At 42.9% G+C, this 16,127-nt stretch overlaps 1 protein-coding gene across 1 annotated transcript; it reads left to right on the top strand.

Moving 5' to 3' along the window:
• Positions 1-3,313: 3,313 nt before the first annotated feature.
• On the top strand, positions 3,314-15,238 carry WBP2NL (WBP2 N-terminal like). The gene is made up of 8 exons (XM_015426317.1): positions 3,314-3,479; positions 7,034-7,142; positions 7,647-7,782; positions 8,712-8,804; positions 9,201-9,404; positions 11,124-11,234; positions 12,528-12,604; positions 13,690-15,238. Exons 1-8 carry the CDS (start codon positions 3,421-3,423, stop codon positions 13,735-13,737), a joined length of 837 nt encoding a protein of 278 aa, XP_015281803.1. The 5' UTR covers positions 3,314-3,420; the 3' UTR covers positions 13,738-15,238.
• Positions 15,239-16,127: the final 889 nt, after the last annotated feature.

Here is a 16,127-nt window from a genome sequence, read left to right as displayed (position 1 = left end):
ATTAGGTTTAGAATTGTATTCTCATGCCAAACTGAGCAAGTCCAGAGAATTTCCCATTTATGTTATACTCAATCTAAGCTTCCGGTCAACGCAGTCCATTATGGGGGAAAGCAGTGATCTGCATACACCCCTTGTCTGGATAGACCTTTGTCTTTCAGTGGCCAAGAATGGGAACTCCAGGTGTTCATAGTCTTCTGCAGCAGCCAGGGGTTTGTGTTTGTGCGTGTGTGCTTATTCTCCATTCCAGTCTCCCCCCAATGTCAATACTTAACTGACTAAACAATACTCTCTTGGATTACTGGTATTACAATGATGCAGTGCCAACCGTGTGATAAGACGTTAGGAAGGTGATATTTTGGTTTTCCTCTTTTTTTCTGTCTTTGATGCTACACATGGATCTGTATGATAACACAGGGACAAAAGGCCATAAACAGAGGCAAAGGATACCATTTGAGAAAGTATCAGCAGAATCCTCTTGTGGTCTCTGTAAATTCCACATTGTCATTGTGCATATCAAGATGTACTCAAGCATTTTGGAAATCTAGACCCTTCTTGGAATAAAGTTCATGGGCACACCGGTAGATTATTATAAGGTAATTTAGAGCAAGATATGAAAGCATGAGGGAATGAATGAAGCCTGGATCCTTCTGATAGCTCCAGCCCACGAAAGTATCCTATTGAAGTTCTTTGTTATCTGTCTAGCCCTAATTGAGAAAAAAATGACAGACATATACCAGTGATGTAAATGTAAGTAGACTTAACTTTCTATTGTGTTCTGTTGTCTGATTAAACAAAGTGTCATTTGAACAAATGGTGTGTTACTTTATTTGGTCAGTTGGTTCATCAGTCATTTATACCAGTAAGTCCTTCATTTGGTCAAAGCTAATGTTTGCAACTGTTGGAGTGAGTGACTCAGCACGCCTGGACATTGGGGGGGGGGGAGGAGAGGCACCACACTCTAAGTGTGTACAGGTGTTATATCCTTTTATTCATATATGTAATTTTATCATTTAAAGGGATACAAAATGAAAAGGGACAAAGGGAAAAGTGAGAGCATAAAATATTATTTGTTAAACGCATTTAAAGGATATTGCATAATATTATAAAACATGAAAAAGCATCATAAATCAAAATATGGTAAGATAATCAATACGCCAACATAATATACTTCTGTGTCTATTGCCATTTTTTCCTATCTATAGGGCTAGGTAGGAAAGCATGAGCAAGAAACATAAAAAATAAAACAGTAAAAACATTTTTCTTATCTTTATACAAGGTTTATACTATCATATAATAACTAGCAAATATATAACTATAAAAGATTAACTATAAAAAACTATGAGAATATGATTACAGGCACTATATCCTTAAATGGGATGCCTCTCTTTGTCTTAACCTGGGAATTGCCCTGTGATGCCTCCTTTTATTTTCTTCTTGGTGAGTTAGGGTTGCCAGGCGGGAGATGAGGGGACTTACTGGGAGCCTATCTGACAGACAGCGACATGTCCACGTCACTGCCCACGTGACCCAGAAGTGATGCCATCACGTTCAGGGTGACACTGTGGTATTTGGGCAAAAACTCTATGGCAAATTTGGCTTCTACCACAGAGTATTTGCCCACTTGTCACTTCTGGGTCATGTGTCAGTGACGCAGACATGTTGCTGCATGTCAGATGGATTTCCATCTTTTGGGGGGTAAGTTCACCCCTCTGCCAGCCAGCTGATTGGCAATGGAGAGGTGGGGCCTGGCAGTGGGGGAATGTTGTCTCCAACGGGGTGGGGTCTGACAACCCTATGGTGAATACATGTCAAGATCAGTGCAGGCATTCCTAAGGGAGCATGGAATCCAACAACAGAATTCTAGACCCAACAACTAACCAAATTACTGCAACCAGAATGATGCAGTTTGATGAGTGACCAAGGAACAACTGGACTGCTGAGACACATGATCATCCAGAGGAAGATGGTGACAATAACCAGCTGCTGGTGTATCGCACAGGAGAAAGGGGGAACTGAAATTGCCAGACCTGTTCAGTTTGTGTGGGGCCTGTTTGATTTGGGGTTCGGTCTATGGGCCGCCTTGAACCGCCTTTTTTAGGTTCATGCCCATCCCTATTGATAACACTGAGACTAAACTACTGTAATGCGCTCTACATAGATCTCCTCTCAAAGTCAATTGGGAGACTCCAGTTGGTGCAGAATACTGCAGCTCAGTTACTATTGGGAACCAAATGCAGCATGTATACTACTTCCATTCTGCAATCACTCCATGAGTTGCCCATCAATTATCAAGATAATTCAAGGTACTGGCTATTCAACTACCACATGCAAAGCCCTCTACGGCCTTGGTCCTTCATATTTGTGGGACTGCCTCTTCCTCTATGCTGTCATTACAGTATGGTTGCCAACCTTCAGGTGGTGACTAGAGATCTCCTGGGATTACAACTGATTTCCAGGTGATAGAGATCAGTTCCCCTCGAGAAAATGACTGCTTTGGAAGTTGGGACTCTGTGGCATCATACCTCATTGAAATCCCTCCCCCCCCAAACCCCGGTCTCCTCAAGCTCCACCCCCCCCTCCCAAATCTCCAGGTATTTTCCAACCCAGCTTTGCTCCTCTGAGCAAGGCCATCTGCAGGTACCAACCTACAAATGGACAAAATCAACAACTGCCTGTACACACGCATTCTCTAATGTGGCCCCCACGTTACTGGAATGGTCTTCATGATGAGGTGAAGAACCTCCTGGCTTTTTAAAGGCTACGTAAAACTGAATTATTCCAGTGGTCGGGCAGCTGCCACCACAGCACAAGGATCAGCACTGTGCGACTGAAAGTTAAGTTGTGTCAGTCATTTTGTGGCTGGCGCTGCCTCCTGTGGCAGTCATTTTGTTGCTGCACTCACCATAACTTGTCGGAATTCCAAATGTGCCCAGCAGGCTCAAAAAGGTTGGGTACCCCTGGTCTATTGGATGCCCCTGTTGACTTGATTTATTGGGTGTAATCCGCCTTGAGTCCTAACGAGAAAGGCAGGCCATAAATATAAATAAAGCATAATAATAATTACATCCCTGACTAGGGAGAACACACTCGACGAGGCTGCTGCGTCACGGCCCTTCTACCACGAGGTCGGGCTCTTACAATCACACCAACATAAAAGTACAACTGCCTTGGACTAACCAGCAAAACTAGAAGCGCCCCCGCCGCGGCGGCGTGCACTTCCGTTATTAACCCCGCCCTCCTCCTCACGTGACAAGGAAGGCCCCGCCTCCGTCGGCCCCCCGGCCAATCTCCCACTTGCCCCGCCCCGCGAAGAGGCGGGCTGGAGCGCCGGGAGGTCACGGCTGCTGCGGGGCGCCTTCGCGGGAAGTGGGGAAGGATGCGAGAGGAGGACCGCCCCAGTTGGTGTCGCTGGCTGCGAAGATGGCGCTGAACAGGAACCACTCAGAGGGCGGCGGGGTTGTGTTGCCCCACGGGGAATGGTAACCGTGGGGTGGGTTGGGGTGGGACTGGAGCCCGGGAAGCCCGCGTCGTCCACCCTCGGGGACTGGAAAGCGCGTGTTGGCCTCTCTTTGCGCAGGCGACGGCAGCTCGTATAGTGAGCCTCGGGGTGCCCCTAACAAAGTCGCCCCCGTTCCTCCACTGAGAACGACGCCTGAGGCCCTCCTCCTCGTCCCTACAGCGGGATTGTGACGCGTCCGGACGGTACCACCCGAGGGAATGCCACTCAGGGTTGCCCCCCTTCCCTTCTTGGGCTTTCCTCCCAGAAATTGTAGGCTGAGGCTCTTGCCCCCTCCCCGTTCCTGGAGCGGAGATACTACAGCGCTTTTAATCTGTGAACTGCCCTTCTGAGTCCACAGCTCAGTAATGGTGTGACCCATACACGCTTCCCCCTTTCACGCAGCGTGACCCTAATCCACGTCTTCTACTCTCTGTCATGCGTCAGGCCCATAAGTACAAGTTGATAAAGAGCCTCTCTTGCTCACGCTTCTCCTTTCTGGAGAGAGAGAGGAGGGGAACTCAGTGCAGGATAAATAAATTCCTTAATGTTTTTCTGGCAGGCCAGTCACATCAGCAGTGCCTCTGACAGAGTTGTCTGGATTGCATTTCTTTTGTGGTAAATCATGGCCAGCAGGATTTGGGCTGTAGCTCTAGCAGCCAGATGTCATCTTTCCCTGGTTAGGGAGGCTTCCCATTTTGGGATGAGTGGAGAGCTGTGTCAGATTAAAGCCTTTGTCATCATTATTCTAATGAACTCGGAAGTTAATTAAAAGTAGGATGGTCTGACCTTATTCTTTCGACTGCTCTTATTTGAAGTGGTACCCCATGTGTGGTTTGAGCATTTTTAAATTGGCATAACTATGTAGGAAAGATGTTGTTATTAATAAAGTTGTATATTTTATATGGCCACACATGCATTGTTCTTCATGGGTTTCAGAGGTTTTTCTGAAGGTGTGAGCTGCAGGTTTTTATGCGTCTCAAGCAGGATTTGCAGGATAAGGGGTGATATGGGAATGAACTGGCCATCAGATGGTATCTGCTGCTAAGGGTAAACGCCTGTCTTTCTTCTTCAAGGTTGCTGACAGCAGTGTCGAGGACTGTGCGTTCACTTGGGCTGAATAGTTCAGGACTCATAATTTTCATCCATGAGGGTCAGATCAGAAAGCTGCCTTAGTTGTTTTTTATACAATATATTATACCAGCATCTCCTTTATTACCTTTTCTCCTGTGGTTGTTAGAAGTGATATTTTTTGCAATGTAAATCAAATTGGGAAAGTAGGAAGTGTCGCTGCAGACTGTCCTCCTCTTGCGTTCCATCGGCTATTGATTTAGTCACTTTGGTTTAATTCTTAGCAATTGTGTTGATTGACTGATGCTGCATCATTGATTCCATTTGATTTAGCCTCCTAGTTTGTTGTAGGGAAGCCTGTTGATCCAGAAAACAGTACCTTGTTGATATGGATCCAGAAGGAATGTGAAGAGTTAAATTGGTGTCACATGATTTCTGTTTGGTCAGTGAGCGAGATGAACCAGAATGCATTATGCCTCTTTTGTAGCACATTCTTGAACAGTATGTCACTGGTAAAACTTTCTCAAGCAAAAAAAATGATTTAGGAATATTCTGGTGAGAATGTTCAGAAAGAACTCTTTGCAGAAAGAATGAGCTGAGTAGCAGATCCCTTGGCTGTTAAGGGAGCGCTAGTATGCTTTTGAAAAGTAGGAAGTGGATATGAAGCAAAGATGATTCATGTGGCTTTTTGCTCGAAACTGTTTCCTTGCCACCAAAGTTGATTCATGTGGCTTATTGAAGCATTTGGAGGGATGCAAAGTAAAAGCTGGTTATAAGGGGTAAGAGGTGTCAGGCAGCAGATTAATGACATGCTTCTAAGAATGCTTTCTTGGGAGTAAGCCCCACTGAAATAGATTTATTTCATTTGATTGATTGATCTAATTCAATTTCTTAACCACCCTTCCCCCTTTTGCGGGGCTCAGTGTGGTTTAGGTAAAGGTAAAGGTTTCCCTTGCTCGAAAGCCAGTCGAATCAGACTCTAGGGTTGCAGTGCTCATACAACAGCATAAATTCCAATACAATTTTAAAACCAGTTAAAACTACAGAATTCAATATAAAAAATTCAACATGGATATTTCAACACTTTAAACAAGATGGCATACCTAGCATTCAGATTTTCATGAGGGGAGGGGGGAGGGGAGGGTGCCGGGCAGATGTAAGGGAACCATCGCTGGCCTCAACCGAAGGCCTGGCGGAACATCTCTGCCTTGCATGCCCTGCGGAACTCTAATAGATGAGGCAGGGCACGGATGTCATTCGACAGAGAGTTCCACCAGGCTGGGGCCAAGGCTGAGAAAGGCTGGTTGAGGCCAGCCAGATATCTTTGGGGCCGGGAATCACCAAAAGATTCTTGTCTGCTGATCTTAATGCCCTTCAGGGGACATATTGGGAGAGGTGGTCCCGAAGATACGTAGGTCTCTTACTGTTAAGGGCTTTAAAGGTAAGCACCAAAACCTTGAATCCGATCCGATGCTCCACTGGCAACCAGTGTAGCTCATGCAGCACTGGATGGATATTTGCTCTCTGTGGGGTCCCTGTAAGGACCCACGCAGCCGCATTTTGTACCATTTGGAGCTTCCGGGTCAGTCTCAAGGGTAGCCCAACGTAAAGCGAGTTACAGTAATCCAGCCTGGAGGTGACCATTGCATGGATTACTGTGGCAAGGTTGGGGCGAGACAGGTAGGGGGCCGGCTGCCTACCTTGGTGCAGTTGGAAGAATGCCTAGTGTACAGCGTTGGTGATCTGGGCCTCCATGGACAGAGCAGGGTCCAAGATCACCCCCAGGCTCCTGACAGTAGGTGCCGGTGTCAGAGGCACCCCATCAAGGACTGGGAGTTGACTCCCCAATCCTGAATCGCCATTAGACCTTCCTAAAACCAACACTTGTTCTTCTGTTTTGAGCTGGCTTGATAGCTGTACCCCATACAGCCCAGTCATATGCATGTTTATTAAGAAGCAGGTTTTGATTTTAACACTTACTCCTAAGTAAGTGTATGTAAGATTACAGCACAAAATTTTTAATCTTTGTACAATGATGTATCACAAAAAAGATAAGTTATTACATTTATCACAAAAAGAAAGTGTTAGCCTAGCTGCCTTACCCTAAAATGTCATCTTGTTAGTGGGTTGTTTGGGTGGATTTCATTTAAGTAAAGACTGCATCAGTAGTGTTTGTATGTCCAGTAGTGTGTGTCCAGTAGAGGCACAGGTCTGGATAATATTTCAGTCAGTATCCTAGCATTATTTGATCAGAAATGCTATTGGAACCTGCCCTTATTATTTTTAGAGATTAGTCCTCAGGGAGACTGCATTTCCAGCTTCGTGCCTGAAGGCTAATACATTTATTGGAATGCATTATCTTCTTTTGGCATTTCTTGTAAAGATGACTCTTCACCCATCTGTGCTGATACCGTCTGCTCTGAAATATGCTAATTGTAATCTGTGTTTTGTTATCTTCTCTTAAAGCATCATCAAGCAGTGTAAAGATGTGGAATTGACCTTCTCTGATGTGACCGGCAAATCTGATATCTTCAAAGGCACCAAGAAAGGGATGGTGTTACTTACCCCTTACAGAGTAAGTTTTGGGCCAGTTGCATACAGTCCATTACTTTTGTCCAGACACTGTTAAGTGATCGTTCTTTAAAAGAGGAAATGAGCACTCCTGGATCCAGGTTTGGTTTGATTTGTGCAGGTAGCCAAGGGGGCTTTTGCTAGGTTGATATTTAGGCTGTACTCCTTTTTTTGGGAATGAAGGGCTTGATGCTAGTAAACTGTGCCCCTTTAACTTTGGGTCTTTCTTCTGAATAGTCTTCAAAAATTTTAGGCTGTATACCCACCTTTAACCTGCAACCTGAGACTTTTCTTCCACATGCAATGGAGGATAATGCTCCTGAATTGTTGTATGGAACATTTTAGCGGTTTTTCTCAGTGTGCACCTGCAGAAATTTCCTAAATGACTGCCTGTAAATCTTCTACAGGTTGGGCCTTGAATACCTTGGATAGGAACATCTTTCCCTTATTGATGTCCCTCTCCACAATGAGATCTTTGACTGGGGTGCTGCTTTGTATTTTCTTGCAGGTTATCTTTTTGTCCAAGGGCAAAGACCCAATGATGTCCTTCCAGATGCCATTCACCTTGATGAAAGGATGCTCTATTGAACAGCCAGTATTTTCTGCTAATTATATCAAAGGAGTGATTCAAGCAGAACCGGGAGGTATGTTACCACCAGTCATGCAGAGAAATGCATTTGTTGAGTTTGTAGTAGGCATGTATATATTCCATTGGAGGATTTAGTTTTTCATTCCCATTGCTTTTGGGCAACGGATTCCACAGAGAATATATAGAATCCCTTTGGATCTGAGAGAGAATTCCCTTGTACTGTTTAGTAAATACCTGCAGCTAAACAAAACAACCCCCCCCCCCTCCATGTTGACCTGATTCTCTGTCAGTCTTCGACTTGTGGAAATAACCATCTTGGCTTGCAAATGCTTTCCTCTAGTGGCACCGGTATAAAATAAGCATTGTGAGGATTGTCCACATTAATTTTCTTTCTGCTCTTCTGACAGTTTGGATTTGAAAGTAGGAGAAGCTTTCTTTCTTTCTTTTTTTAAACTTGCATTTCAGCTAAGAATTTGACAACCAAGTCACAGAGGCTTCATGCTGAAATAAGTTAAAGATTTTGCTCACACTATGGTTCGTTTCAGACTCTGATTAATTTTTTTTTTTTAAGTGGGAAACACTTGGCTTTGGCTTAAGCTACCCACTACCCACCTAGGTCTTTCAAGGTGAAGTGCAGATTTTCACTCCCTCAGCATTTTGAGTTTCTACTTCAAAGAAGAAGCATCTCCGTGAGCCCTTTTTGGATGCTGGGAGAAGAAGAGAGCAATTGACCAAGTGCTGCCCTTGCACAAATCTCATTGTAACTTAGTTTTGTGGGTACTATACTTAATATTGGGGTGCATTGGAGCTTTCATTGTAGTGTGTTGCCAGTTGTAAAATACAGTTGAATCTCACAATTATCTCACTTTTTAAAGTTAAACAATGTTTGTTTTGCCTTCACTGCCAAGAAACAGACAAGATTCAATCCTAGTTTTTATCTTGAGAACCTTTCATGATTAAAATGTCTATGATTATTTCCCATAGGTGGCTGGGAAGGTCAGGCTTCATTTAAGATGATCTTCTGCAGTGGAGGTGCCATTGAATTTGGGGAATTGATGTTCAGACAGGCCAGAGATGGTAAGACTCTTGCCCTCTAGTCCTAATTGTTTAGTACCTGCTGCCTGGTTTAAGTAGCAGATATTGACAGCTGTGCGCTAAATAGTCCTGCAATAGAAACACACTCTCCACTACTTCATGCTTATGATTTTTGCACTCCTTGACCTATTTCTTCTCACCCTCAAGTTCCATTCTTGCTGATAACAAACAGTACTGATAACAAACATCTGTCAACATAGTGGGTTTTTTTGAAAGAGTTGCTTAAAACCAACATTTATTGATACATTAGTTATATGCTTGTGCATCCATTTCAGGATTTGAGCTGACAAATATGATGAATACAGTCATATTGCTCACCAAAATGCAGTGAAAACATTTTCTCCTCTAAATCTTGCTTACTAAATATATTCTGTTTAGCTTCCAGGGGAGTACCTGTTCAGAGCTTTGGCTATGGGTTTGCATATATTGCTGGGGGCTATGCCCCTCATCCACCTGTTCCAGGAAGTTACTTATCAGCACCAGGGGCTTATGTTACTTCACCGCCTGCTGCTGGACCGTACCCTTACATGAATGGATACGGACCTGCACAACCTATGGGATATCCGTATGCGCCTCCTCCAGGTGAGTGGTTCTAGCTGTCTTCATAAGATTGTGTTGCTCAGATACGGGCAGTATTATACTCCCCTATAGTATTTACTATAGAAGTGGACAAAAATATGTTAAAACGTAAGAGCTGGGTTAAGCTAAAAATGCCTCTGTACTAGCATCTAGTCTAGCATCCTACATTGGCCAGTCATATGCTTCTGGGAAACCCTCAAGTAGGGTGTCCCATTTTCTCATCACCTTTTAAGCTCTCAAAGCCAGTTGCAGTAAATTCCATAAACCAGTTTTGTGATGTGTGAAGAGGGTACTTCCTTGCCTGCCCTGGATCAGTGTAATTGGATGATCCTCCCCTTCCCCCACACAGTGAGAGGAAACAGAAAAATAAATTCCAGGTAGTGGAAATGACTGAAGCAGCTGACCCAAATCAAAGATTAAGATTAATTAAGATTAACTGATTGTTGATTTTCATTTGTATTTTTATACGTTTTAACCTGTTGTAAGTTGCCCAGAGCTCTGTGTACTCAGGGATGGGGCTATTCAGAAATCTAATAAATGATAATATGTGAACAGACTTTGCTTCTGTGGAGAGGATCATAGTTAGTAACAAGAGTAGTCATTATACATACCCGTTAATTGTGAGCTGCCCTGAGCCCATCCGCGGGGAGGGCGGGATATAAATATTATTATTATTAGTATTATTAGTATTATTATTAATAATAATAATACTAATAGAGGACGACTTCTCTAAATGAATAAGAAATATCTTTTAAAAATGTATTATAAATCTCATAAAAATAAATCATGAAAAGAAGGCTGACTAATTGTTAGAAAAGGAACAGTCTTAATCCTCCAATATCCTATTGCAAGCAGTAAAAAACACTTCTTTGCTTGACATTGTCACATGGTTTATTCTCATTTGGGCAAGTAACATTTATTTTTTATAGTCCACCTTTCTTGCTGAGATAGTGGATTACTTAAAGAGGTTGATTACATAATTAAAAACAATGCAGTAGGAACACATTAAAACAGAGGTGCAAGACTGGAAAATAATGTAGTAAAACAGTATAATGCATACAACATTATAGTAACACAGTGCAATAAAGCTAGATTACAAGATTGAAGAACACTGCAATAACAACAGTATAATATATACAGTGGACTTATTTGTTCAAGTACAAGTCCTAATACTGTAGTGATAACTTCTGATTTCATTACTTCCTGAAGTATTTTGCAAATAATAATTGTATTAATGCTGTGTCAAAATCTTTCTTTGATATTCTTTTATTATAAGTTTGTTTACAGTGTTTTGCCACTAGTAGCAGTTCAGCAAATAGCAAATTACTATTTGCTATTCGTTAACCCCCCCCAAAACCCCCCACACTACATCCTTAATCCTAAGAACAGTAAAAAGGGTTCCAGTGGCAGTTACAAAAGGTTGTCCACATAACCCTTAACTTATTGTATAGAATGCATTGGTTCACTGCATCATTCCCCACAGTATACCAGTGCAGGATGCTTCACTCTGCGCATGCTGTACAGCTAGTGGGAACAATGACAGAACTGGGGTAGACATCTTGCATGATGGTCTTCCAGCTCTAAATACATGAGTCACTCAAGAAACAGGGGCCTTATTTCTGGGACAGTAGGGGATGACATTTAATGCAGAACTGCTATCAGCTGCATACTGCTGTGATACGTATGTAGAGTGATGTGGCACGCAATATCTCCTTCCTTCAGGCATGTATCCACCACCAGGTGGGATGTATATGGCACCTCCTCCTCCATATCCTGGCCCTTCTGCTGCAGGCCCTTCAGCCCCTACAGCCTGGGCGGAGCCTGGAATGCCAGGTAAGACGAGTAAAAAGGGTTCCAGTGGCAGTGACAAAGGCTTGTCCAATTTGGTGTAGTGGTTAGGAGTGTGGACTCTAATCTGGGAGAACTGGGTTTGATTTCCCCACTCCTCCACGTGCAGCTGCTGGTGTGACCTTGGGTCAGTTACAAATTCTTTCAGAGCTGTTCTCTCACAAGCAGTTTTCAAAAGAGCTCTCTCAGCCCCCTCTGTCTGTTGTGGGTAAGGGAAGGGAAAGGAGATTGTAAACCGTTCTGAGACGCTTTCGGGTGGTGAGGGGTGGGGTATAAATCCAATCTCTTCTTCATCTCTTGAGGGCTTCTTTGTTTAAAATTAATGTCAGATTTTGCCTAGATGGCATTTCCTAGGTTTTGAATAAGAAGTTCTCAGTTGAAGAGGCATAAATAGTAAACATGTTAATAAGTAATTCACTTCTGTTCTATCATATTTTCTACTATTTGGAGGATATCTATATTTAAAATGAATTCTTGTGCTTTTTTCTGCTAACTGTTTCAATAAGAGATGGAATATGACTGGAAAGGGGAGGGGGATATTTATTCCATGTATATGGAACCTGAGGGCTGTCCACATATAGTCATCTGATTTCCTCAGTAATGTTTTCAGCCAGTTATCTTAGCAATAAGGACAGGGGCTGTAGTTGAGTACTGGAGCAGATACTTCCCATGCGGAAGGCCCTTGGCATCTTCAGTTTAAAATATTTCAAAGTATCAGGTGTTGAGAATAACTCTACCTGAGACCCTTAAGAGCCACTGGTGGTCTGAATAGACAGTACAAAGCTAAATGGACCAGTGGTCTGACTTGATATAAGTCAGCTTCATATGTAAAAGTGTAACTAATTCTGAGGGATTGTGGAGGGAAACCTGGTGAAAGACTGGTCATAGTCTCAAAAGCATATCAAAAATCATAATATTTTCCAACAAGAATGCACACTTTGGCTGAAGTCCTTGTAGCTACCTAACCTTGGAGAAGGGTTGCATTGGAACTGTGTGTGCTTGTGTGTGGATTCCTCCATCTTTGTTGGCCTGCTTCTTGATGTCATTTTGTCCTTGTGATCATTGTCCGGTCCCCCATCCTTGGCCCCTCAAAACCACTGCAGTTAAAAATCAAACAGCTGATGGTGCTGGGTACGTAGTCATGCTGCGTTCCCTTCCTGCAGGGAATGGAGGAATCTGCCCTCTCTTGTCTTATCCAGAAAAAGATGCTCTACAAATCATCTCTATTGTTTTTGTATCTGTGAACAAGTTCTGCCTGGTTCTTCCCTTACTTTGTAGGTGGCAACAAAGCAACACCTGCAACTTCTAGTGCATATTATAACCCTGCCGATCCCCATAATGTCTACATGCCTATGGTAAGGAATCTCGGGAGGAGATCTTTGGGGTGGAGCAGGAGTGGGAAACAGTGGTGTAGGAAGAGCTAGGTTTTTGATGCTCTCACAAGCAGCTGAACTAGACATGTAAGATATCTGGACATTTTGAAGCCCCAGGAAAAAACACACTTTCTGTTCCCCTCCCCCATGGGGGGGGGAAACGTTACTGCCATCTGAGAGGAAGGGGAAAAGGTTGACGGTAGAAAACAAACTCTGTAGTAAAAAAAAAAGTTTGCTATTTGGACAGAAACTGCATGTTGGATACCTTTTAATAATGTCTTAGTGAATACATTTTAGCATATTTATTGCCAAATAGTTTTATTCAAATGTAAATTATCTTGGAAATACTGTATATGTCTATGGTATAAGAGGGTTGTCCATTGGGAAAAGTCCTCAGACTTTTTCATGCCATACAATTTACTCATTGTAAGAGAAAATATTTCATAGGAATTTTTTCCCCCAGTGTGCCCTGAAATGTTCCAGTTTTTCCATTGGAAAACATTGGAGAGAGAAAAAGGCTCCAGAAACCTTTCATTTCCCAGGCTTTTATATTTCTGAGATGAGCCTAACTTGCAAATGGTTAGATTAGACAAGCCAACTTTTTATAGTGCTGTAAGCAAACCTGGTATTGGAGCTTAGTGCAAAGAGTGAGAGAACTCAAGGACACAGTGTGTGTTTAAAAAACAGCACCTTGTCAGTTGAGTAATGCTGATGCTGGGATATCCAGTATCTCTCTCTCTCTCCCCCCGCCAATTAAAGGAAGGGGATAATGGTGAGACATAGCACTGTAACTCTTCAAAACAAGCATACACATAAAATCGTGTAGTGTGGCTTGCAGCATTTTTCTGGGCAATACCAAACTTCTTTTGCATAATGTGGAAAATAACAAGATACTTTATGGTTCCACTACTCTCACCTTGATGTGTTTTGTCCATCTTGGAGCACAATAAGGAGCTATCACAAAGGACGTTGCATGGAAATAACTAATAAATAGCAGCCAGAAGGAATAAAAACAGCCTAGCCTTAAGTATTCTAGCCTGAATGATGCAGTTTTGTTTTCTTTTTAGGGTCAGCCGCCTCCTTATTCACCACCCGAGGAGAAAAAAAACAACTAGCAGGAGCCCAGCAGCCAACCTCCCTTGTGTGTTTTTGCCCTTGAAGACCTCGTTGCCACCACCTCTGGCTCTCTGTTACTAGATCATTCAGTGTCAATAACATATATCATGTTGGGTGATTTAACATCAACAGCTCTTAAAACTCTTGTCAGGGCAATACAAAATGACAGTGATAGTAACACTTTCCTGACTGTTTGGATTTTCTCCTGGGGCCAGGACGGAAATGCTGTGACTGTTTCAGCCTTTTAGTTTGAAGGAGAGGTGAATTACCCGCACTGCAAAGGAAGACAAGTCCCATGCATAGAAATGAAATATTGGACCTCTTTGCATGAAGCAGAACTCTTTTAAAATTCACAAATATGAATATAAAAGAAGTCTTATGCCCATTGGCATCAGTGCAGTGTTAAAGTTTTAACTGTGCAGTTTAATGCATAAGAGGGAATCCTGTAAATATGTTGGAGACTTCTGTCTCCTTACTGGGTAAGTGGCATGGCAGACTTCGGGGGAAAGTCTGCCAGCATCTTTTTAAAAAGTCCAGTTGGTTGGATGGGGAAAGGCCAGAAGACTAACCAGTAGCTGTTACTGTATCTTCCATTACATGGGGGAAATCACACAGCAAAGATTTTGTTTGCTCTTTGGATTCTGATCACTCATCATGAAAGAGAAGTACTGAGGTGTTACAGATTTCATACACTAGAATTCTCAGTTGCTTTCCTTATGACTGTGGATCTCAAGTGTATCTGATCTTTTGCAGTGGGTGGGACACAGTAACAGGTCTCAAATCTAAATGAGGCCAGGTTCTGGCAGATGGAAGATCTGTTTATATGAACTGGAAGCATTGTGAAACTAGGGACCTGGTGAACAGAACAAAGGGTGTAGTTCCTGCATCCTGCAGTTGGGACCTGTGCGGAGAATCTTCTGGAAACCAGTCCCATCCTTGCTCAGCATTCCTTTGTCCACAGTAACAGAGATAAGTGTATTTAGCAGGAAGGTGTCTTGTCAGAGATGAACACTGAAGCCATTTCTCCAGCTTGGCCTTTGTGCAGGTTGAGCTAGGCATGAATGTAACTAGAAGCATTGCACAATGCAACAAAACTATGTGAGCAAGGGACACTATTGGAAAAACTAGCTTAACTTTGAGTGAGGAAGGCAAGAACTGTGACTTTTTTTAGCCTTGTGCTGCTTTCTGGAAACTTTTGTTAGAATGCCTTTCTTAACAAAGCTGTTGCTAAGAGGAGTCTGGTTTAGCTGCAACTTGACTTATTTAGTTCTAAAGAGAACGCATGTTCCTTTTGATGGATGGAGGGGATATTGGGGAATTTTTCCTTGAACAGACTAGGACTTTTTCCCCCACAAGAGCTCAAGACACACTGTGGTATCAGTTTCCCCCTCTAGTAGCTGAGCGGGCATTACTCAGTATTACAGACGTGGGAGGTTCTTTTTTCTAATAAAATCTTTTAACTGGAATCCAAGATGCTTACAGCTTTCTACAATATATCTAGCTCCGTTTGTAATATTTTTGGATTGCACTTTAATACAGAAGTATTGAAATCTTTGTCTGTTTTGGTATGTTGACTGCTCAATGAACTGTGCTTTGTGCAGAGATTGGTGGGCGGATAATTAGCCTGGAACAATTTCTTGGTAGTGGGAACCAATGTTCCCTCTAAGCTGTGGAGTCCTGTGAGCAGAAATTCTACTTTGTGAGCTACTGGCATTAAAGTTGTGAGCAGGTAGTTTGGCTGCTGCATAAAATTAGTTTGCTCTAGAGCCATCTTTCCTGGGCTAAGACAAAAATGTGTGAGCTGGAGGCTAAAAAACTGTGAGCTAGCTCACACTAACTCAGCTTAGAGGGAACACTGGTGGGAACAATGCTGCCCTACTTCAACATCAACAAGGTTCCTGAGTACTACCAATCTTAACTCTTTGCTTCTATGAGTCTTTAATAAGGACTGGAAGATAACTAACTCAATATTCATTAATGCAAGCAGAGCAATGTCTCAAATTATCTTTATTCCATAGACAAATGCATAAAAGTTACAAACAAATTGAAAGTAGCACCAAATGGCTGACAAGTACCAGAATTTTCCAGTGATAAACTTGATTTTGGCCTGCACAAGTTCAGTTTGTACCAGTTTTGATAACTGTTTGCATCTGTATCATTTGATATACAGTGGCCCCGGTCACACGGCAAAGTTGCCACGGGAGAGGCACGGATGGTGGGTGGATTATCTGGGCACGATCACACCCCAACATCTGGGAAGTGGAGCGCACCCGTGGCTTACCGCCAACAATGCAAGTTAAAAAACTAGTACCTCCAAGGTACTAGTAAACGTTTGCCACGGGCTGCCTCCAGACGCCCGTGGTGTGATCACACCGGAGCACAGCATTAC

The sequence above is a fragment of the Gekko japonicus genome, unplaced genomic scaffold (assembly GCF_001447785.1).
Source record: "Gekko japonicus isolate JY-2015 unplaced genomic scaffold, Gekko_japonicus_V1.1 scaffold660, whole genome shotgun sequence".
In the NCBI taxonomy this organism is placed as follows: Eukaryota; Metazoa; Chordata; class Lepidosauria; order Squamata; family Gekkonidae; genus Gekko; species Gekko japonicus.
This window is presented reverse-complemented; position numbering and strand designations above follow the sequence as displayed.